At 41.9% G+C, this 23,948-nt stretch overlaps 1 protein-coding gene across 1 annotated transcript in view; it reads right to left on the bottom strand.

Moving 5' to 3' along the window:
- The window catches only part of OPHN1 (oligophrenin 1), a 292,555-nt gene that overhangs the window by 107,055 nt on the left and 161,552 nt on the right, over positions 1-23,948 (bottom strand). Inside the window, exons 6-9 of the mRNA XM_072626106.1 lie at positions 17,345-17,455; positions 15,452-15,556; positions 13,779-13,908; positions 10,753-10,853 (exon numbers count right to left, since the gene is read on the bottom strand). Of these exons, the coding sequence (XP_072482207.1) occupies positions 10,753-10,853; positions 13,779-13,908; positions 15,452-15,556; positions 17,345-17,455 (447 nt within the window). The remainder of the gene's footprint in view (positions 1-10,752; positions 10,854-13,778; positions 13,909-15,451; positions 15,557-17,344; positions 17,456-23,948) is intronic.

Raw genomic sequence — 23,948 nt, forward strand, 5'->3', positions numbered from 1 at the left:
AAATAGTATTTACTTCATCTGTCTCATCTGGTTTCATTTCTACTTTGAATATGCTTTTATAATATACTTCATAGATATTTATATATTTTATAATATATTGATATATGTGTATATTTACATATATAATTTATAAATATATATTACTTTGCTGCTCAAAATTATTTTTTTAACTAATAGGGGTGAGCAATCCAAAAAGTTTGAAGACTGAGGCCCAGTGGTACCAAATAAGACCCACAAATCCCTGGTGGTGGATAAGAATCCATGTTAAGGATCCCTGTGGGCAGCAGATTGACTTACTTTTAAAATGTGAGATTATACATGTTTTGACATATTTTTATTTTGTTAAATATTTCCTAAGTACATTTTCATCTGGTTTCAGTCCCACTGTGGCCTATGTTCAGCCCACAGGCTTCCATATCCAGCATCTCTGTTCTAGAGGATGGCAAGGGATTTGTAAGTATGTGGATCTACTGAATGAGACCTGTGCTCTGAGCCCCCACCCATTGGGGAACCTTGACCTTCTCTTCTGAATTGCTATAATTCAATGGGTCTGAATCACGCTCCTTTAGTTTAACAAAGCTGGACCTCTACTGGAGCAAAAGACCATTCTTGACCAGCTTACACAGTATTTCCTCTTAGCAAACAATTCACGGGCAAACAAATCTGATCTAGTACCAAGGAAACAAAGCATGATGATAAGACATCATTGAATAGCTACAACCCTGCCACTCTCTTAACTATATCAGTACCCCCTCCTCATATATAGAGCTGACCTGAACCCAGGAGTTCTAGGAAAAGTATATCCCTTCCACATCATGGGGGTTAGGGGCATGACATTCCTGCAATCTGGGAAACTCACATAAATTTTTTTGGCCCTCCTTTCATACCAGAGAAGAAGTCTGAATTTTTTTCTTTTTCTTTTATGAGATGTTTATAGTACCTTATTGTAAAGTCTGAGTTAAGTGTTTGGTCACAGGTGCTGTGTCTCCTGCTGGCCTTAGTGTATCATCTGCGGCTTCCACAAAACTCTCCCAAGATTCCCATTTCATTTCTTGTGCCAATCAGTGATATATCGAAACTTCAACAGGGATAGCTGTGATGTGGAAGGGGTAACTACAGTTTGCATTGTATTCCCCATTCCTGCTTCCTCACCTTTCAGCAATCAATGAAGTGCCCACTTTGTGCCTGATTCAGCAGGCAAAGAAGGCAGACACTCTGAAGGCATTCTGACTGATCCTGAGACTTGGGGCACAGGGAGCAGACCAGGGATGAAGGTGGCCTTGGGACCTTGAGATGAACCTCAGCCCTGTGACTGGAAGAGCCTCCGACAGCCAATGACAAATCAGGGCACTCCAAGTTAATGGAAAGACCAGGCAAGGAATCACCTCTCCTTATCCACTCATGCTCAGCCAAATTCTTACCACTTTACAAATGACCAGCAACACTCCCAGGCACACCACACTGATCCCAGACCAGTGGCTTCTGGTACACATGGCTCATATACCATTGCATCCTTGGCATATACATTTCTTTCCTCCATAAATGTCCAAAAACCTACATTCTAGACTGAGTAACAAAAATGGTGGTTCAATGTCAAATGGCAGTTTCTCAGTTCTTTTCCCTTTAGAATTAATGCCTCTAATTTGCATACAGACCAGGAGCAGCAGAGGACAGTCTATGAATGGAGCCCAACAAGTAGGACTTCACCTGGTCAAATCTCACCCCCAGCCCTCCATGCTCCACCTTCCCTAGCCCAAAGCTGCTCCCCTGACCCCTTGAATCCTCTGTCCCTCCCACTTCCAAAAGCTTCCTCTGTGGGATCAGGAATAACACTGCAGACAAGGAAGTCTGGTAGGATATTTTTAGTAAGCAATTCAACAAAGCAAAACCCTTAGGCCCCAGGCTTCTTTGGAGGTCCTGAGAGAAGGGAAAGTTCAAAGGAGAAGAGAGACACATGTCAGTACTCCCCTATGGACACAGGCCATGTGATTGTGAGGACTCCAAAAGTGGCCAAACCTCCCATGGGTACAACCAGAAAAGATCCTTCAGTTTTCCTAATCCAAAGAAAGGCAACGTTTTATAAGCAAGGGGGCCTTCATGTACGTGCTGTTCTTTAGATATCATGTAGACTAGACCTTGGAGAAGGGGAAGAAAAGAGATTAACCCTTTAAAAAAGCTGGCTAGGCAGTGGTGGAGGAGGGTGTGTGTGTGTGTGTGTGTGTGTGTGTGTGTGTGTGTGTGTGTGTGTGTGTGTGTGTGTGTGTGTGTGTGTGTGTGTGCGCGCGCGCGTACGTGGGATTCTCCAACCAATCAGGTGAGGGAAATGCTCTTATCATCCCCATTTTACAGATGAGGAACCCAAGGCTGAGATGACATCCTTGGTTAGGGGCAGCCAACCAGCAAGTGTCTGAGGTGAGATTTGAGCTCAGTCTTCCAGACTCCAAGTCCACTCCACCATCCACTAATGAGGAGACACCTTGCTTTAGGCAGTTAGTTGACTGTGTTGCTTTAAAAGAGTGGTCTGGAAATGGAATATCTGTAAAATAAGTCATGTCTGAATCATTCCTCAACTTTTGGACAGTTCCATAATGCTTTGAGGTTCGCAAAGTGCTTTTCCCACACTAACTGGGTTATTTCAAAATCCATGGAGACACATTTAAAGAACCTTACAGTGTATATTTTGATAAAGGCTCTACTCTATCCCCTCCCCCACACCCAACATTGTTTCACTTTTGTCGAAATAACTAACACAATGCCTGGTACATACACAGTAGGCACCTAACAAATGTTTCCTGACTGGTTCTCTTTTGTAAATCCAGGCTTTTCGTACACTGGGTTCCACAAAACCAGATCCACCCACAGTAAGGGCAATATAATACAGTCAATTTGGATCACAGGATTGGGATGTGAAACAGCTCTGCCTCATGGAGTCCTAAGCAAGTAATATCATATCCCTGGGGCTCAGTTTCCTCATCTATAAAATGTAGAGTTAGACTAGATGGCTTCAAATGAATCAGTATTTTAAAGTGCCTAGCACAGTGCCAGGTACACAGAAGGTGCTTTAAAAAAGCCTATTCTCTCCATTCCAGCTCTGAATCAAGGATTCCATGAGTGACTCTGGGCCATTCATATCCCTTCTCTAGACCTCAGTTTCCTCATCTGTAGAAAAGGGGGTTGGACTCAATACCTCTGAGTTTGTTTACTCAACACAACCAGGACCTGCTCTATCACAAAACGAATCCAAGGACAATTCCACAGAGACAGGAAGGATCTCAGAGGTCACCCATCCCACCTCATAGCTGAGGATATCTTTGACCTGGCTATAGTTTGCACTGCTTTCCCATTTTTTGAGGGTAATGACAAGGACTAGGATGGGTCTGTGGTCACATTGGCCCCTACTCCTCTTGCTGCCTTCCAAGTTGCATTTGGCCTTGGCCCTTTTTTTATCCAGCAAGTATAACTAATGCCTAAATTCTACCCCCTGACCATAGTGTCTGGATAGCCAAAGTAAGTCGTTCATTAACAACATTGGAGAGAAATGCCTGCTGGTCCATTAAATCCATATACAGGATATCCCAAAAGTCTTAGTTCCATTTCAAGCTATTAAGGCTTTAAAGTAAAGTTATTTCTTCCATATCATGACTTCCCCCACCATAGTTTTGACATATCGTGGGTTGGCATAAGAAATTAAATGGGAATTCTGGAGGAGTTTGGCGGAAGCCAGAAACAACATGTGAAGGCCAGCATACAATATAGAAAAAGTTTAGAAACTGAGAAATGCATAAAACATATGTACGGTATTGTATAACATCAACATATTTTATCTTTTAATACCATAATAATTCAGACTTCTTCTCTGGTATGAAGGGAAAGCCAAAAACTGTTAACGTGGATTTTCTAGATTTCAGGAGTACCACACCCCTAACCCCTGCAATGTGAAAGAGATAACTATATTTGAAGTATTTAAGCTTCAATAGCTTTAAACAGCACTAAGATTTTGGGGATAGCCTGCATATTGTTTGGGGTGAGAAGGTAGAAAATAATAGGCTCCCAAACTACTTGGATTATCATTAGACAACTAGTCTAAGTTCCCTTAGATAGTAAATATTTTGAGACAATTCCTACTCCTTGGAATTTTCTTTTTTTAACTGACTGACGCTTGCATGCAGGGCATCAAGCCTCAGTCTGCCTCTCTGCACTTTCTTTTCCCTGAAAATAGCTATGATATCACTGCTGAGTCTTCTTTTCTCCAGTCTAAACATGCCTATTTCCTATGAGGGATCTTTTTCAATGGAGTGAACTACAAAAACTACAAAATGAGAGCCATGTTGTCACCTAGCAAATGGTTAGGTTATGTTGGGGAATGTTTCTAGGGATATAATGATGGCTACCAGGCCTGCTTTCAAGGAGTGTACACTGCATTAGGAGACCAAATAAGAGAGTGACAGGCACAGAGATAACTCTGGTACAAGACAGTCTACAATAAGTACCAAGGAGAGGGCTCTGAGCCACTGAGTGGGTGACAAGATAGAATACAAGTATCTCAATCTTGACATTCTCATTATAAATGAAGCCGGGATGAAATACAGCACACAGGTCCTCTTTGGAAAGTCCAATAAATAGGTGGGCGGAATTGGTTTTATTGTATATCTAGTTTTGTAGTTGTTGAGTCACTTCAGTCATGTTCAACTCTCCGTATCCCCATTTGGAGTTTTCCTGACAAAGATACTGGAATGGTTTGCCATTTTCTCCTCCAGCTCATTTTACAGATGATGAAACTGAGGCAAAAAAACCCCCTCAAACCTAAAACATAATTTCAAGGAACACTGGGTCATCTTGTATTGCAATGCTTAGGATAATCATCCATTTCTGGTTCCAGGAGCCAAGATGGCAAAGTGATCAGTAATTGCTATCTCCCTCCCCTGGTTGACCTTGACAAGCCCAGAGAATATCTCCCTGGGGAAAAACCCTGGAATAGTGTGAGTAGCAGAAGGGGTAAACAGACTCTCAGCATGGGAAGCTAGAAAGTTCGCTAAGGAGGGTCCCTCTTGCTGTGGCCAAAGGCGAGCAGTGCAGGATCACAGCTGTCCCAGACAGGCCCACCTCAACAAACCAGGAGAAGATCCTGAACCCCAGAGGGGTGAAGCCAGCACCTGCCAACACCAGGATCCTAGGCATGCCTCAGCACCCCAGTGGAATCAGGAAGACACTACTGCAGACAGCTGAGCTTGCTATGCTCTAGTTCAGCAAAGGAGCCTCCATGTCCAGATCACCCCTCTCCCACACTTAACGAGCTAATGACCTAGCTCCAGGGTAACTTCAGGGAAAACCCAAAAAGACCTCACCTGACCTTTACTGTCAAACACCAGCCAGCTCAGCACCAGGTAAACTGCAGCATTTTAGTTTCTAGCTGAAAGAACCAGAGGCCACAACACACAAAGCCTCAAGTTTTAGGCATAAGAACTGTGGAACAGAGCTCCCTGTGCTACGGATGCAGTGATCTACTTTAAAAGCCAGGAAAAGAGTTATTATCATGAGTAAGAAGCAAAGCAGAAAAAAAGACCATAGAATCTTTCTATGAGAACAAGGACCAAAATACAAATACCAAAGAGGTCAGCATTGAGACTGTACTCCCATCTGAAACTTCAGAAGGGAATATGAACTGGTCTGAAGCATGAAGAGCCTTCTTGGAAGAGCTCTGGAAGAATTTTAAAACCCAAATTAGAGAAATAGAAGAAAAACTGCCCAATAATTTTAAATATATGAAAAAAGAATTCACTGAAGAGAACAGCTCCTTAAAAAGGAAAACTGGACAAATGGAAAAGGAAGTACAAAACTTAACTGGAGAAAATAACTCCTTAAAAGGAACAATTGGACAGATGGAAAAGGAGATGTAAAAGTTAACTGAAGAAAACAATTTGATAAAAAATAGAATCAGGGAAGTAGAAGTTAATGAATCTAAAAGACATCAAGAATCAGTCAACAAAATCTAAAGAATGAAAAGATGGAAGAAAATGTAAAATATCTAATTGGAAAAACTTGACCTGGAAAATAGATCCAGGAGAGAAAAATCTAAGGATTATTGGACTACCAGAAAGACATGATGAAAAAAAGAGCCTGGAAAATATCATCCAAGAAATCATCAAGGAAAATTGTTCATAAGTCCTAGACCCAGAGGGCAAAACAGTCATCAAAAGAATCCACCATTTACCTCCTGAAAGGGACCCCAAACTAAAAACACCAAGGAAAATCATTGCCAAATTTCAGAACTATCAAGTGAAGGAGAAAATACTGCAAGCAGCCTTCCATTCTATATGTCAAGAATACTTTCTTTAAGAAGAGAGTTCAGAGGCACTGGACAAAATGATCACCAAATAATAAACAGAAAAGTGAAATGGATTATGTTAAAAGATAACCAAGGACCAATTATGTATGTTCTAGCACTGACTCATTAGAGCCAAAGTAGAAATCAATTTCCAATTAGACAAAGAATAAAAATGAGATGAAGTTATGGTATGTAATTAAGGCAACTGACCACCTTAATCAAATTACTGATGCAGAAAAATGAAAAGTGGATATAAGAACAGCTATCACTACAGACTATCATTTCCCAAGGAAATTTTACTTATTTCAATCAATTGCCACAGCAAAATGTTTTTTTAAACACTCTAGATAATGCCTTGATCTCATTACCAAGTGGCACAACAGTGACAAAAATCTAAACTCATTTCTAAATTCTAACAGAAGAGGTTGGTGGCAGATTGAGTAGTATCACTCCACAGAATACTGACTGAGTAGAACTAGAAAGGAAAATAAGTTTGGAGAAAGTATAAAGAGACGTAACCAAGCAAAATTGTTCCTCAGGCATTTTGAGATAAAACTGGAAAGAAGACAACGGATGAAAAAGGACAAGTTCTATAAAGATTTTTATGCTAATTTTTTTCTCTATCATGCCTCATTTGGATTTGAACATGACAGTCCCTGATGCACTATATGAGGAAACAGAAATGATACCCAAAAAAATGGGAAAAACAGTTAGACTAGACGAAAGATATCTGTGCTGGAAGTGGTACAATAAGGATAGCTTGATTCACAAGGTACCCTAAAGAAGAGAGGAATGGGAAGACTCTTGGGGAAAAGCCTTAGATATTACTATTGCTAACCAAAGTGAGGAGAGACTATGAATAACTATTGACCCATAAACCTGCCTTCCTATGTCTACAAAATCTTTGGCAGAAAAATTTACACATGCATTACAGACATCATGGACAAAGGGAGACTGAAACAGAGTGTTGTCAATGACATTCTATGGGGGACCCCATCTTTTTTGGGGGACGGGGGTTGAGAACAGTAAAACTTAGGTTTCTGTTGTTATTCATTTTTTAGTTTATTTTTAGTTTTCAACATTCACTTCCATAAGTTTTAAATTTTCTCCTCCTCCCTTCCCCCTCCCTCTCCAAGATGGCATGCAATCTGATATAGGCTCTACACATATATTCCTATTAAATACATTTTCATATTAGTCATGTTGCATAGAAGAATTAAAATGAATAGGAGAAACCATGAGAAAGAAAACAAAACAAAATAAAAAAGAAAATAGTCTGCTTCACTCTGCATTCTGACGCCATAGTTCTTTCTCTGGATGTGGATGGCATTTTCCATCATGAGTCCTTTGGAATTGTTTTAGGACCTTGCATTGCTGAGAAGAGTTATGTCTATCAAAGTCAGTCCTCACACACTGGCTGTTTCTGTGAACAATGCTCTAGCTCTGCTCACTTCCCTCAGCATCAGTTCATATAAGTCTTTTCAGGTTATTCTGAAGTTGGCAGACCCCATCTTTACAGTTGCACTACTGACTGAAAAGTGAAGAGAATAGAAAATCCCACTGTACATAACGTCTTTTCTTAATCCTCATCCTTCCTGACCTCTCTTTTTTTTCTTTTCTTTTTTTGGTTTAGTATTTTATTTTCCCCTAGTTACATGTAAAAAGAACTTATAACATTCCTTTTTAAAAACTTTTGAGTTCCATGACTAATGTGAAAATACATTCAATAAGAATGTATATATAGAGCCTATATCAGATTGCATACCATCTTCGGGAGGGGGAAAGGGAAGGAGGCAGAGAAAATTTAAAACCCAAAAGCTTATAGCAGAGAATGTTGAAAATTAAAAATAAATTAATTTTAAAAAAAAACCTTTTGAGTTCCAAATTCTCTCCCTTCCTCCCTCCTCACCCTCGTTGAGAAGGCAAGCAATTTGATATAGGCTATACACGTGTAGTCATGTAAAACATAGTTCCACATTAGTCATGTTGTAAAAAAAAAAAAAAATAGACCCCCCCCCCCCAAAAAAAACTCAACAAAAATAAAGTTAAAAAATATGCATCAATCTGTATTCAGATACCAGCAGTTCTTTCTCTGGGGTTAGATAGCATTTTTCTTCATATGTTCTTCAGAGTTGTCTTGGATCACTGTCTTGCTGAGAATAGCTAAGTCATTCACAGTTGATCATCGCACAATATTGCTATTACTTTGTACACATTATATTTCACTTTGCTGATGCAAAGTCCATGCAAGTCTTTTCAGGTTTTTCTGAGAGCATCCTGCTCATCATTTCTTGTAATACAATAATATTCCATCAGAATCACATACCACCACTTGTTCAGCCATTCCCTAATTGATAGGCACCCCTCAGTTTATAATTCTTTGCCCCCAGAATAGAACTGTTGCAAATATTTTGGTACATATAGGTCCTTTTCCTTTTTGCTTTTTATCTGTTTTGGGATATAGAACTAGCAGTGGTATTTCTAGGTCAAAGGTTTTATGGTTTTATGGCCCTTTGGGTATATTTCCAAAGTGCTCTAAAGAATGGCTGAATCAGTTCACAACTCCACCAACAGCGTATTCATGTTTCTTGACCTCTCTTGAAATTGTTTATCACCCTTTTCTCCTGGATAATCTCTCCTCTCAAATTTCTCATGATGTTATTCTCTTTTAATTCTCCTTATAACTGTCTGATGACTCATTCTCAATTTCCTTCACTGGTTCTTCTACTGTGTTAACACCCACTAACTGTAGGTGTTCCATGCAACTGTATCCAGAGTCCTCTGCTCTTCTGCCTTACTTGGGGATCTACTCAGCTCTCCTAGGTCCAGTTGCCATCTCTCTGTTGAAGATTCCCACAACTCTATATCTCTATATCTAGTACCTAGATATAGATGCAGATATATGTAGATATAGATACAGATCTATAGATAGACATATGTCTATCTATAGATCTAGTACCTCTCCCAAGCCACAGTATCACATCTCACCAATTGCCTTGTGGAAATTACACAATGGATGTCCTAGAGGCATTTCAAACTCAGTAAGTCCAAAATGAAACTCATTATCTTTCCCCACAAATGCTCACCTGTTCAAAATTATTATCAAGGGTACTACCATTCTCCCATTCACTCAAGCTCCCAACATCAGTGTCATCCATGATTTGCTTTCCTTCATCCAATACACTGAATCCATGGCCACATTTTGCCACTTCTAAGAACTGCATTGGCCTTTGAATGATTCTCCCTGCCCGAAAGTACTCTCACACTTATCACAGGTGCACAGTAAGTCAACTGAAGTCAACATGGACTTATTAAGTGCCCACAATGAGGGAGACACAAGCAAATGACTATGTTAAAAATGAGACATATTTAGAATAAATTAGAGAAAATCTCCAAGGGAAAGCACTAACGTTAAGGGAATGGGGAAAAGTTTCTTACAGAAGAGAAACACTTAAGAAATACTTCTTCACAGGCCATTGACTTTGACAAAGGATCAGAACTGGACATATGATTACATTGGCATGAGGATGGCATAGGATGAGGAAACTCCCCGAACCAATGCAGGGTGGCACCCTCTCTGTAACTTCTATTCTCAGAGCTGTCAAGACACTCTGAGAGCTTGAATGACTTGTCCAGAGTCACACAGGCAGTATGTGGTAGAAGCACAATTTGAACCCAGGTCTTCCTGGGGCCAGCCTTCTACCCTCTATACAATGCCACCTCTTGTAAAGGGACCCTGCCTCATATAAAACAGAATTGAAAACAAAGTATGAGAGCTCCATGGAACCTTAGGACATATATAATATCCCCTCAACCTCAAATCACAATCCTGCTTCTAAGTTGGGTCCCCAGTGCGGGGAAGAGAGGTGACTGCTGTGTTCATGCTGCATACAGAACATCAGAACTGGTAGATACATCTCCCTGTATGAAGAAGTCACAAAAAACTGCTATAAAACAGCCCCTGCTCTCAAGAACTTTGTAGTCTATTAGGGGGATAGAGCAGAGATGTGCTGGAGCCAGCTCAAACCTGCTTGTGAGAGCCAACTGTTAAATTTTCAGTATGAGCGTTTAGACCTTAGAAATGAGCAAATTCTACAAATCGGGGCTTCACTTATTGTTTTCTTGACTGTCTAGCTTTTTTAAAGTAATGGAGAAATGGTTAATAATATAGGTTGAATGTAAAAGTGTGTTGTGTACACTTTTTTTTTTGGAGAGCCAGTTGTTAAATATTTACCACATGCACATCCCTAGATATGATGAACACACAAATAACTATGATACAAGTGCCAAGGAGAGGTCAGGGCAAAAATCAAGAGAGGGCACTGCTTATTGTAAGATGGCTGATGAGAGCTGTCCTACATTTCAAAAGAGATTCTTCTCAAGAGAAGTCACTCAGGTTGATTGCAAAGGAATAGAAAGGGACAGACCTGTTTCGCTCCTGGTTTTTGTTCCATGGGAGTCATTGTGAGTGACTTGGTCTCCTTCTCATACTGACAGTAGTATTTCACCCATGATATTCCCAGAGCCCCTGGGGCAAAAACAAAGAAAAAAACACCAATGAAACAATTCTCATCATAACTTCTAGTCCCTCTCAGTCTCAGTTCTTACAGGATGCTCAAGCTACAGTTGGAAGGGAGCCTGAGACCCTCTGGTCTACCCCCCTCATTTTACAGAGGGAGAAACTGAGGCCCAGGGAGGGGAAAGGACTTGTCAAAGGTCACACATAGAATCCTAGGTCTAGAGCAGGACGGGACCTCAGAGACCACCCAGTCCAACCCCTTCATTTTACAGATGGGGAGACTGAGGCCCAGGACGGGGAAGGGACTTTCACAAGAACTCACAGGTAGTAGGAGCAGAGCTTGGATTTGAAAACAGGTCCTCCAATTCTAAATCAAGTACACATCCTACTGCACCATGGCACCTCCAGAACTGCTCAAGTTTATCACTCCTGTTCTGGCCATCCCTTTTTCCCTTTGCCACCTGGACCCTATACTGATTCACCAGTTGGACAAGCCATCAGCATCCAGTCCTCTCTGCCTTGCCCCAGTTCAGGCCTATCTTCAGCCCTGGGTCCTGGCCACCTCTGCCTTCTCTGCTTATACCTCCATGGTCAACTCTCCACCCCTCTTTACATTGTCTATATAAGAAGGTAGCCTCTCAACCTCCCTCATGCCTCTTGCTGCATCTCACTGCCCTCTCTCCAGGAATGGGTCCCTCGTTCTAGTTTAGGGCCACAGAACCTCTTGCCTGTACTACTAGAACTGCCTCTGACTTGGGCTCTCTGCTTCCAGTCTCCTCCAGGCTGTTTCACAGGCTTTCACACTGATAGCCTCATTTGGTCCTGGGAGGGAGGCAGGGCGAGGTTCACTATCCTTGTCTGACAATGGAGGAGACCGAGGCACAGAAAACTTAGATGACTTTTCCAGCATCATAAAGATCATGAGTGGCAGTGTCAGAACCAGAAGGCATCATTTCATATCTCCTTTCTCTCCTGTAATATGGGCCTGAGGAAATCCAGCTCCCTTACACAGTGGGGAACACATGCTTAGGTGCCAACAGATAATAAATCCTCCATAAGTGGAAGATACATTATTCTCTCTATATCAGAAGTTTAAAAAATACCTTACTAGGTTATACCAGGAGACCTGGGTTCAAATTCTGGCTCTGTCACTTACATCGTGAGTCTGGGGCTCAGTTTTCAGTTAAAAACAAGTGCTTCAGATTAGAGGACTTCCAAGATCCATTCCAACTCAAAATCCTAGAGAATCCTGGGCTTACCTCTCTGGTTACTCCAAATACCATAATTTGGGCCAGTGACTGGACTAAAAGGGTATGGGGCATACAGTGAGAAGTTGCAAAGGGAAATACCACCCCCTCCCACACATAAATGATTCCAGAAAATGAATTCAAGATATCTATCCAGGAGACTGGAGAACTATGAATCATTTGCAATGTTCAGTCAATGAATTAATTATTCCCTGACACGAGTTAGCTACAACCAAACCATGATGTTTTGCCCAATGCATTTTAATTTATTACAATGTTGGTAAAGTACTTTAAGAGCCAGTCTTCTCCAATCAAACCATTTCCTCATTTGCACAAAGAGGGTGGCTAGAACTAGGCAATCATTAAGGTCCCTTCCAGTATGAACACTATATGTTCTCTCTCTTTCTCCCTCTCCCTCCTTTTCTCTATTCCCTTCTCCTTTTCCCCATCTCTCATTCTTTTCCTCTTCCCCCCTTTCCTCTTCCTCCATTGGGCTCTCTCTCCCTTTTCCTTTTCCTCTCCCTTTTCCTCTTTTTGTCACTCTCCCTCTCCCTCTTGCTCTTTCTCTTTTCTTCTCCCCCTGCCTCTTTCTTCCCCTCTCTCTCTTTTTTCCTCACCCCTCCCTTCTCTTCTCTTCCACTGAAACTCAAGTGTGTTCATCCTTCATTGACAAAGAAGACCATGTCATCAGAGAAATGATGACATGACTTGCACTTGACTTTGTTTTGAGTGAGGGAGGGCTGTGCAGGTCACCAGCCTCACTTCTCCTCCAAAGCCATTTGAATCCAGTGACCAGATATTCATCAGGATGACTGGAGATTATCGGGCAGCTAGTTGGTGCAGTGGATAGAGTACCAGTGCAGGAGTCAGGAGGACCTGAGTTCAAATCTCACCTCAGACACTTGACACTCACTAGTGTGGGACCTTGGGCAAGTCACTTAACCCCAATTGCCTCATCCTGGGTCATCTCCAGTCACCCTGATGAATATCTGCTCACTGGATTCAGAGGGCTCTGGAGAAGAAGTGAGGCTGGTGACCTGCACAGACCTCATTCAAAACAAAGTCAAGTGCAAGTCATGTCATTATTATCTGATGGCATGGTCTTCTTTGGCAACAAAGGATAAACATACACACTGAAACTCAAAATTCCTGAGCTCAAGTGATCCTCCAGCCTCAGCTTCTCTGCTAGCTGGGATTACAGGTGTGTACCAACACATGTAACTGAACGCTGTATGTTTCAAGGCTGTTTCTCCTCTGAGAACTATATTTTAGGCCCCTCTAGCTCTGACACTATGCTCTATGTTCTAAGATCCAACTCCCACCCTGTATATTCCTTTTTTAACTCCATTTTTATTTCCAATTCCAAATTCTCTTCCCTCCAACCCCATTGAGAAAACATGAAAAATAAAACCCATTACGAGCATATATAGTCAAGCAAAACAAATTCCCTCATTATCCATATCCAAAATAAATATGCCTCAATCTGTCCTCGGAGTTCATAAGCTCTCTGTCTGGAGGTACAGAGCATCAAACATTGCATATTCTAAGGCTCTTTCCAGCTTTGCATTCTGTGTTCTATGTTCTAAGGCCCCTTCTAGATCTACCAGTCTGTCAAAGAGGGCAAAAGAAATAAAACTAAGTGCAGTTCTCTGGCTGTGGGCCCCCATTGGTGTGCCCACATACATACATTTCTCTTGTGTGTAGAGATAGCCCTCGATGGTTGGCTGCCCTGGGAGCTTGCACATCTGCGGAGCCTCCTTCATCCTCTTCTTGAGTTCTTCCATCTCCTCTCGGGTACTAGAAAAGTGATTTCTGGTCTGCCAAGACATGATTGCCAGGAATGAATGCAAAGTAGGCGTTATACACCAGGACACAGCAAGAGTTGCATTAGATGGTAGCAAGTAGATCAAATCCAGGTCTGGAGTTACTGCAAGGAGTGACTACATTTTTTAAGGGATTGGAGTCAGGGAAGGGTGCATCCAGAGGACCATAACTTGTAATTAAGAGGTAAATGGGATTGTGGAAAAAATAGTGCACCATGATTCAGGAGACTTGGGCTCACATATGATCCTAGGCACCGAGATCTAGAGTGAGAAGGAACCTCAGAGGATAGAGAGTCCACCTCTCTCATTTTACAGAGGAGGAAACAGAGACTCAGGGAAAGGAAATGACTTGTCTAAGGTCACACATGGAATCCTAGATCTCAAGCTTTAGAAGGACCCTCAGAAACCATCAAATCCAACCTTCTCATTTTACAGAGGAGGAAAATGACTCTTCCAAGGTCACAGAGGTTTGAAGTGGCAAAGGGAGGGATTTGATTAAGGTTCTCTGACTCCATAACCAGTGCTGTTTCCACTGTTTTAAATCCAACTCTGCCCCTACCTCCTTGGGTGACCTTGGGCAACTTACATAAGTATTTTGGGCTTCAGGCATCTCATCTGTAAAATAAGGTCCTTCCTCACCATTATTAATTATTCTACGTATGAAAAAGCAGCATGCAGACACAAAGCAGGCTGTTTGAACTCTGAAGGCACCTTTATTGAAGGGAAGACAGATCACTAAAAACTACTGACTAAGTGCTTAGCAGATATATATGGTTTGGCCAAGAACTTGGCACTATCAGGATTGTACAGAACATCTAGAAGACACAGCCTTGGGATCTAACTCTAGACCTGGAAAGGACTTCAGAGTCCCATCTAGTCCAGCCTCCATTTTACAAAGAAGGAAACTGAGCCCCAGAGAGGATAAGTGACTTCTCCAAGGTCACATATAGGCAGAGCCAGGATCTGAATCTTCTGATTCTATAGTCACTGCTCTTTCTAGTGTACTACTACATTTCCAATTCTAAACCCTACACTTCTATAAGGAAAGTAGAAGTATGATTATACCCATTTTACAAACATGCAAACTGAACCTCAAAGAGGTTCAGTGACTCATCCAAGGTCATATGTGATAGAACCAGAACTTGAATCCAGATCTTTGACTCTAAGATCATTGATTTGCACACTCCACCACATTATGGGGTATCCACATGTCAAGCCCAAAGTTCATGGCAGTTGACTGACCTAGAGGACATCTCGGATTTGTGACTGTAGACAAACGGTTCCCAAGGCAAAGCCCATGTGATTCTGCTGTGGGTGGGCTGCTGGGTAATGGGGTTCAAGTGGCCCACACTGGAGTCTACCCAGTTGGCAGAGTAAGCAGGACAAGAACAGAAACCAATGAGGCTGGCTTATCTCAACTATCCTGTAACTGGGCCCCAGCAGGTTAGCCGGGCAACGCTCCCAAGAATGCAACCACCCCTGCTGAGGCGGGAAGGGGGACAGACAAGGAAATGGAAACCCCCAGGGACAAACTCACATTTTGCAGACTGAGCTGGAGCTGCTGTTTGTAAGGGAGGAAATCCTGTGTTAGTTCTACTGTCAGATTGTTGGAAATGAAGAGGCTGTGAAGAAAGGCTAAGACCTAGGGAGAATGAGCAGAAAAGACTTTTTATTGTAGGGATCCCCCTCCCTGCATCCTGGCCCCCTCCCTTCATCAGATACAGCAAACAGCTATGACTGGACTGAGCCCCTGGCCTCCTATATGGCCCATTTGCAACCACCACCCTTGACCACAGTCAGACCAATGCAAACACCTCCACCCTCTACCACACAGCAGGACAATGAGTGAGGCTACCAGCTGCTAGCAAATGCACTCTGGTCCAAGGCTCAGGTTTGTAGTGGAATTATAAAAGATGATCATCGGCTAGCTTAAGTAAGACTCTGAAAATTAATGAGAACTTTCAAGGCAACTGAACCCTTGCAAGACCTTAAGTGAGTCACTTGCTGTTTCTGGATCTGTTTTTTTCATTTCTCAGAGAGTATTGGGTTGGTAGGGGGAGGAAGGGCTGTTAGCTCTGACTACAATTGTCCTATAATCCCAAGGTGCTAAAATATTGACCCTCCCCAAAAGATGGAGGAGAGGTTATCTTCTCCCCTGATTAGAATGACTAGAGGATAGGAAACTGTCTTCTTTGCCTGTATTTGTATCTTCAGGGCTCAGCACAGTGTTGGGCATATGGTAAGTGCTTAATAAATGCTCTATCTACCTATCTATCTAGAGGAGAATGCACAGATATTTGTGAAATTCACACAAAGTATCTCATGGAATAAACTTCAGTTCGAATAAGGAAATGAGTTTTCTTTTTCAGTCTTCTGTGTATTTATTATTTAACAGCAGAATGCCCAACACAGAGCATCATAACCGCCAAAGAGCTGTGCAAAATAATGCTGAAGTACAAAGGAGAGACATGATTTTAACTTCTGGAAATGATTTCTAGTTAACAGGAGGGGGTATGATATAGTGGAAATGAAACAGACTGAGGATTCAGGAATAACAATAAGAAGAAAAGAGCCAGAATTTATATAGCACTTCAAGGTTTGAAAAGCACTTTGCAAATTGCTCACAATGACCCTGAGAGGCAAGTACCATTCTTATCCCCATTTTACAGGTGAGGAAATTCAGGCAGACAAAGGCTAAGCAACTTACCCAGGGTCATGCTACCAGGAAGTGTCTAAGGCAAGATTCGAACTCAGGTCTTCCTGAGTCCCACTCTATTTGCTACATCACCCAGTTCTGCCCCTGATGCACTGGGTGGCTTTGGGAGTGGTACTTAAGGCTCTCCTTCCTCACTTCTGCCTCATGGAATCCTAACAGTCAGACTACAGAGGAGGCCTTTTCAGGTCTCCTCAGCCATAGCATCCTCAACCTTCAAGTTACCTTGCCCCTACTTTGGATTTCTATTGTCTGTAACTATTTATATTTATATATACATAACATGTATACAAATATATGTTTTATATAATATAAATATATATATAAATATATTTGTAGAAGTTGAGTCTCCTCCACTGGAATATAAGCTCATGGAGGGCAGGTATACCTAGCATAGTTGCTGGAAGGGCCTCTCCAGAGTTATCATTCCATGGTTTCAAGTGTCAATATTACTGGAATGCCACAGCATTGCAGATATTGGAAAGATAATTCAATATCCCTCATTTCACAGAAGGGGAAACTGAGAACAGAGGAGAGTAACTTGCCCAAGGTCATGAAAGAGCTTGCTAAGAGAGCCTTACCCACAAGCCTTAGCCCTGACACAGACAACCAAACTTCGTGCAGCCACCAGTTTTTTGGATTTGCTTGAGAGGCTGGTGTCTCCACTTTTCCATGGAAATCTATGATCAGATCAGTATAGAAAGATATGGGACTTACAGGCTCCACAATATTGAACTTCTTGGTCTCCTGAACCTCCTGGATCTGGTACACATAGTCGAGAGATGACTCAAAGAAATTGTGTCTCTCTCGGTCCAACTGTAAGTCAGCCTATAGGAAAGGAACACAACAGAGAGTAAGGCAGTGCTTTGGGAGACTACCTGAGAGAAGGCTGTCTTGCCAAGGCAACCTTATTAGTCATTGGCTCAGCTGCCAGGGATGCCTGCTCAACCAGGACTTGGTAGGAAACACCAGCAGCTTCCACAGAAAGACCCTTGAAAATTGTAGATCAAAGAGTAGGGCAAATTAGATCGAAAGTTCCTGGGAAGTAAGGAACATTGTCTTACTCATCTTGGAATCTTCCAGCATCTGGTGCCATCTAGCATATAACAAGTTCTCATGAGTTGGACTACTTCCTGTGCCCTTTGGTCACACCACTCCCTACAATCCTCTTCTTCATATTCATCATATAAATCCCACCTCAATTACCCATCACCTTGGAACCTTCACCTTCTGATCACACTTTATCCTATGATCTCTGATACACTAATGTGCTATTATGTATTAATGTGCTATTATGTATTAATGTGCTATTATGTTATAGAGTATATTGTATATAGTCTAGTGTATATAGTGAATAGTATTACAGTGTATGTGTTTCATCTCCCTACTAGAATGGAAGCATCATAAGGATAGGGGCCATGTCTTACCTAAACTTCCCAATGCTAACCATACTCTGTGCCCAGCAGATGACTCCTAGTATTTCTTTGTTGACTGAATCAGTGAATAAATTATAGGAAATTGACTAGCAAAGTTCTCTTAGCAATTTGTTGAGCTTATCAGGGAGGGGTCTCTGTATCTCACTGACTGAGGATGAACTGACTGGCTCTGGCTATTTTGGATCAATTGTGGATGAACTGGTTGGCTCTGATTGCCGTGGTTCTAAGCTAAGCCTTTGTGCTAGCCTAGAAAAATGGCATGAGTGGCAGAGTTGGTCCTTTTTGGCAAGGAGATCTAAGATCAGACCTGATTCTGGTGGAGAAGGCCTGTGGATGTACAGTCTCCTTCTCTAACCCCAAGGCAGTTAATGGTCAGTTGGGAAAGTTGCCAGTGCTTTCATTCAGGAAGCTAGGAAGGAGAATTTGTGAACACTAGGGCTCCTGGATAGAAGAGGGCTTTTTTCTGGATGATAATTGAGTTCTTGGAGAGTCTAGAGACTCAGTCTTCTGGAGAGAAGAGGGTAAGTTCCCGAGTTCTAGAATCTAGCCCTCTAGAGAGGTAAAAAGAATGCAAAGACCCGGACTTTTGAGTTATTCAGACACTGTCATCTGAGTTATTCAGACACTGTCATCTCAGTGAAAGGACCATTAAGCCTTTTTGTTTTTCCTTCCCAGAAGAAGTCCAAAGTATTCTAAGTTGGAAGTCTTGTGTGTATCACTGGGGAAAAGGGAGATTCACCAGAATGTCAGGGGCTTTCCCCTCCACCAACACCAAATTCACTTTGCCTTGCAAGGGAAGTCCAAACCACAGGGTAGCATTATGAGCCTGCAAGTCTAGGGTCCTGGGGAAAAGGCAGGACTCATCAAAGAGAAAGAGGAGTTGTAGTGCTTGTGTCAAGGGATGTCCCATGAACCCCAAACCCAATTAACGTAACAAGGTTCTCTATGCCAGGGGTTAACCTGAGTATATGCATAAATTTCAGGGAGTCCATGAAATTGGATGGGAAAAACTAAATCATTATTTTCTGTAACCACTAACTGAAATTTAACGCTTTTCTTCAATTATTTAATATTACTCTGAAGTGTCCAAGACCCCAAAAAAGTTTAGAACCACTGATCTAAGCCCAGAAATCTTCATCAGGTAAGAATACATTGTGTTTTGAGTTACAGGATCAGTCAAAGGTATAACCTAGGGACAGAACAATTCCTAGACATCTCTACTGAGCCAATCAAAGGCATAAACTAGGTACCAACTGAATGAAAGCAGACAATGCCACCCAGGAAATGTCTTGTGGTTGGCTGAAGAGCATCGGTCATCTTGTGAACCATGGATAAAACAGCAAGCCAGTTCAGAATCTGGCATTCCAATAGCAGTCCAGACTAGAGGAAGAGGACCTCTAGGCAAGTACCTGAAGAGTATCTGTCTCTCTGCTCTCTCCCTTCAGAAGGTGATTTTGTAAACTTGAAAGGGTGACCAGATTTGGTCTTCCCATCAGATGCGATGGGATTGTCACCAGAATGGCAGTAGCCGATGACAAGTATCTGCACTGGGAGCCTGCACAGACTAGACACACCAAGGGAAAGGCAGCTTTGAGACTTGGTGCCCCAATCCTCAGAGCTCATCAGAGAGCTCCACCTGCCAAGGGGAGAACTCCCCACTCCAGACCATTGGAAATTCTTTTTCCCTTTGCCCATCAGTCATCTGCTTTCATTTAGTTCATGCCTAATTTCCACCTTTGACCGACCGATTGGTTCATTAGAGGTATCCAGGAATTGTTCCCACGTCATTTACACCCTTGATTCTATAACTCAAAGATGGGTATTCACGTGATAAAGCCATCTGAATGTATTATCATCTTCATTACATTAATTAGGGTTGAGAGATGTGGTGCCTCTCTCTTACAATTTTTATGGGTTAACAAGCTGTTGTACGTGATTGTAATAGAATACCATTGTGCTATAAGAAATGATGAGCAGGCAGATTTCAGAAAAACCTGGAAAGACTTATATGAACTGATGCAAAGTGAAATGAGCAAAACCAGGAGAACATTGTACACAGTAACAGCAACATTGTATGATAATCAGCTATAATTGACTTAGCTATTCTTAGCAATACAATGGTCCAAGATAATTCTGAAGGACTTATGATGGAAAATGCTTTCCAACTCCAGAGGAAGAACAGATGGAGTCTGAATGCATTTCAAAGCAGGCTTTTTCTCGACTTTATTTTTTTGTCTTTGTTTTCCTTCATAACATTACCAACATGGAAATATGTGCTACATGGCTGCACATATGTAATCTATATCAAATTCCTTGCATTCTCAAGGAGGAGTTGAGGGAATAGGGGAAGGGAGAGAATTTCAAACTCAAAAAAATTTTTTAAAACGAATTAAAATGAATGTTTAAATTGTTTTTACCTGTAATTGGGGAAAAATTAAAACTTCAAATTTAAAAAAATCAACTTTTATTGACTGCTCTAAATGCTTTATGTGTTTTAAGCATTTGCTATGGAGTGAAATCATATTTGTCCTGTACTGGATACGAACTATCATCTTGAAAACTTGTACAGAAGCTAAAGACCTTTTCACCTACATGTTTGGTGAACCAAATATGAGATAGTCTAATATTTCCAAGGCAAAACTCTGGATAGAGGGAAAATGAGCCAAAAGGAGAGTGATTGTGGGAGCTGGGGGATCCTGAGACATGAGTTACAAATGAAGGAAGAAAAGAATAAAGCAATCAAGCTAAAAAGGAGTGCTTCTCCTCTCCCAGTTCTGTTCCTGATTCTCTCAGCTTTTCCAATCTATTTCTTCCCCAGCTGCCTTCTCACCCTGGAGATATCTTTTCCCCTGTAACCCCCTCTTCCAATTGGTGAGTTCCTGCCCTGCAGCTTTATTTGAAATGTCCAAGTCAGCCATGCTCCCTCCTCCAGGAATGTGTTTGTAAATGTTTAACAACTGGCTCTCTGGGGGGAAAATGTACACATAATACACTTTAAGTTTAGTCTGCATTATGAATATTTTCTCCATTCCTTTCTTGAATCTAGACAATCAACAAAATGATAACTGAGCCCTGATTTGTCATATTTGTCAATTTGCCTCAACTGGGCCTTCACTGCTGCTAGGCAATTCCTGTATCAGCTCATGATCCTACTCTCCACAGTGGCTCTTTCAAACCTTTTCATTCCTCCTTCAACTTCCTCTGGCTCCCTTTCCCCATCCTTCTCAGCTGCAAAAGCCTACCTTGAGTCTGCCTGCCTTAAGGCTCTCCCCATTCCAATCAATTTTCCATTCAGCCATGAACATTATTTTCTTAAGGTGCAGGTCTAACCATGTTGCTTCCCCTACTCAATAAACTCCAGTTGCTCCCTATCACCTCCAGGATCAAATACAAAATTCTGCTTGACATTCAAAACTCTCTATAACCTATCCCCCTCCTACCTTTCCAGTTTCTTTATACCGTACTCCCCACTATGTATCCAATTACAAGAGCTTCCTGGCTGTTCTGCAAACAAAATCCTCCATCTCTCAGCTCTGGGCATTTTCTCTGACTGTCCCCCATGCTTGGGATGCTCTCCCTCATCATCTCTACCTATCAGCTTCCCTTGCCTCCTTTACATCCCATCTTGAACAAGAAGCCTTTTCCCAGCCCTTCTTAATTCTAGTGTCTTCCTTAATTATTTCCTGTTTATCTTGTTTACAGTTTGATAGCAGATACTATGTGATTTATAAACTCCTCAAGGGCAGGGGCCATATTTTGCCTTTTTTTGTATCCTCAGCACTTAGCATAGTGTCTGGCATGTAGGAGATGTTTACTAAATGTTTACTGACTGACTTACTGGATTTCTGACATGTTCACATGTCAAAGTTCACAATGAAAATTTAATGATTGGCTCTCTCTAGCCAGTGCTCCCCTGCCTCTCCCCTAGTCTTCACTTTTGATTTTCTGGACTTTTCCACAATGCCTCTTCATGTGCATCTACCATCACCCCTCCTCAGCTTTCGGCTCCTTTTGAAGCTTTCAGCTTCCCCTTGAAGGTAAGCTCCTTGAGGGCAAAGCCTTGTTTTCTTTTTGCTTATGCTGATATTCCTAGAGCTTAGCACAGTGCCTGGTACACACTACCCACTTAATACATATTATCTCTCTCTCTCTCTGAATCATCTATTTCTGTCCATTTGTCTATCTATCCATCTATCTATCTATCCATCTATCTATCCATCCATCTATTCATCCATCTATCCATCTATTTCTGTCAATCTATCTATTTCTGTCCATCTATTTATTCACCTATTTATCCATCTATCTATTCATTTATCCATCTATCTGTCCATCTAGCTATCTAACTATTTCTATCTATCCATCTATCCATTCATCCATCCATCTCTGTCCATCTGTCTATTTTGTCTATCTATTTATCTTTCTGTCTAATATGGGCAAGGATTACTTTTGCCCATAATGGAGCCTTCCAGTGCAGCTAAGAGTGCCCATGATAGACAGGCAAAGGAATATTTATTGAAGGAAGGCCCAAGTCATCAGAACTCTCTGGGAACTGGGTCTGCATGGGAGATTGCAACAGAAGGCAAGGACTTAGAAAAGAGAGGCAGAAGTAAACTGAGAGGGAGCTATATGGAGAGGGGAGGACTGATAGCCAGATGCCTTCTGTCTCTATCCCCTCCTTCATCCCTGTATCACATGACAGTCCTTAGCTGCTACAGGCAGAGTGGAAAATGGAAAAATCCCCCCAATGCTGGGGTATAGTCTACTGAGCAAGAGACACTGTCATAGCAGCCAACATTCAAGCATGTTCAGCCTCTGGAATGGTAAAGGATGAAATCCCTGTTGATTGTCTAGAACTGAAGGAAATCTAGCCCCTAAGGGCTGCAATTGATCTTCATGTCAGCCAGTCCCCATCACCACCACCGCCACTACCACCACTTACATTTGTATATGGCTTTGAGGTCTGAAAAGTGCTTTTCATCTATTCTCTCATTTGATTTCCCCACAGAGAACAAGTTAAAAGGACAAAGAGAAAAGACCTCCAGTTTCCTCACCCCAAGTCCCATGGGGAGAAAGGGTAGTTTTCACATACCTGAATAAGTGTTCCACTGTGAAAATCTCCACCTCCCACCCTCGACTCAATCTAAGAAGGTATTATTTTCATTTGTGTACTAGTTGGTGGCAAAGGAGGTCTTGAAAAGGACTCTATTGCCCATTTATTTTCTAGGGTGAGCTATTATTTTGTTCCTTCTTAATTAAATACCTTGTTATTTGATTTGTAGCTTTCATTTTGGACTGAGAATAGAAAATGTTTCACCAGTAGGGGGGCGGCTAATAGCTAATTATCCAAAGCACTCTGTACTGAAACTGGGAAAAGCAGAAAGTGGTTTCTGAGCCAAGACTCTCAAGGGGACCTCAGAGAACTCTTATTATATTTTATTATAGGTGCTTGCCCAGGATGTTTATGGACTGATTCAAGCTTCTTCCAACTCTAGGCAATCATTTGGCAGCAGTTTTCCCCACCAGTGAGAACTTTATTCCCAGGCTAGGCGTGGTCTAACCATTGTAGCATTGTGTGGCCAAGTGTCATTGAAATTTTTGTTTGGTGTTATAGTGTTCTGTGTAATTGTGAGCACTGACGCAACACACTTGAAAAGGCATTCAACACTGCAGATGTGTGCTGGGATGAATGCCCCGTTGGCTTTTCATATATTGGAGACCTGGCATGAATAATCACTGGTCTCTAGTTATTGCAGAACTAGAGCTCCCTGGGGCCTGTTAGTTTACTAATGGGGAAGAGGAAGAGGAGGAGAAGCAGGAGGAGGATGACAACAACAACAACGACAGTGGAAGGTCTTGACACCATGCTGTACACACTTGGGGAAATG

Source organism: Notamacropus eugenii, chromosome X (assembly GCF_028372415.1).
Source record: "Notamacropus eugenii isolate mMacEug1 chromosome X, mMacEug1.pri_v2, whole genome shotgun sequence".
Lineage (NCBI taxonomy): Eukaryota > Metazoa > Chordata > Mammalia > Diprotodontia > Macropodidae > Notamacropus > Notamacropus eugenii.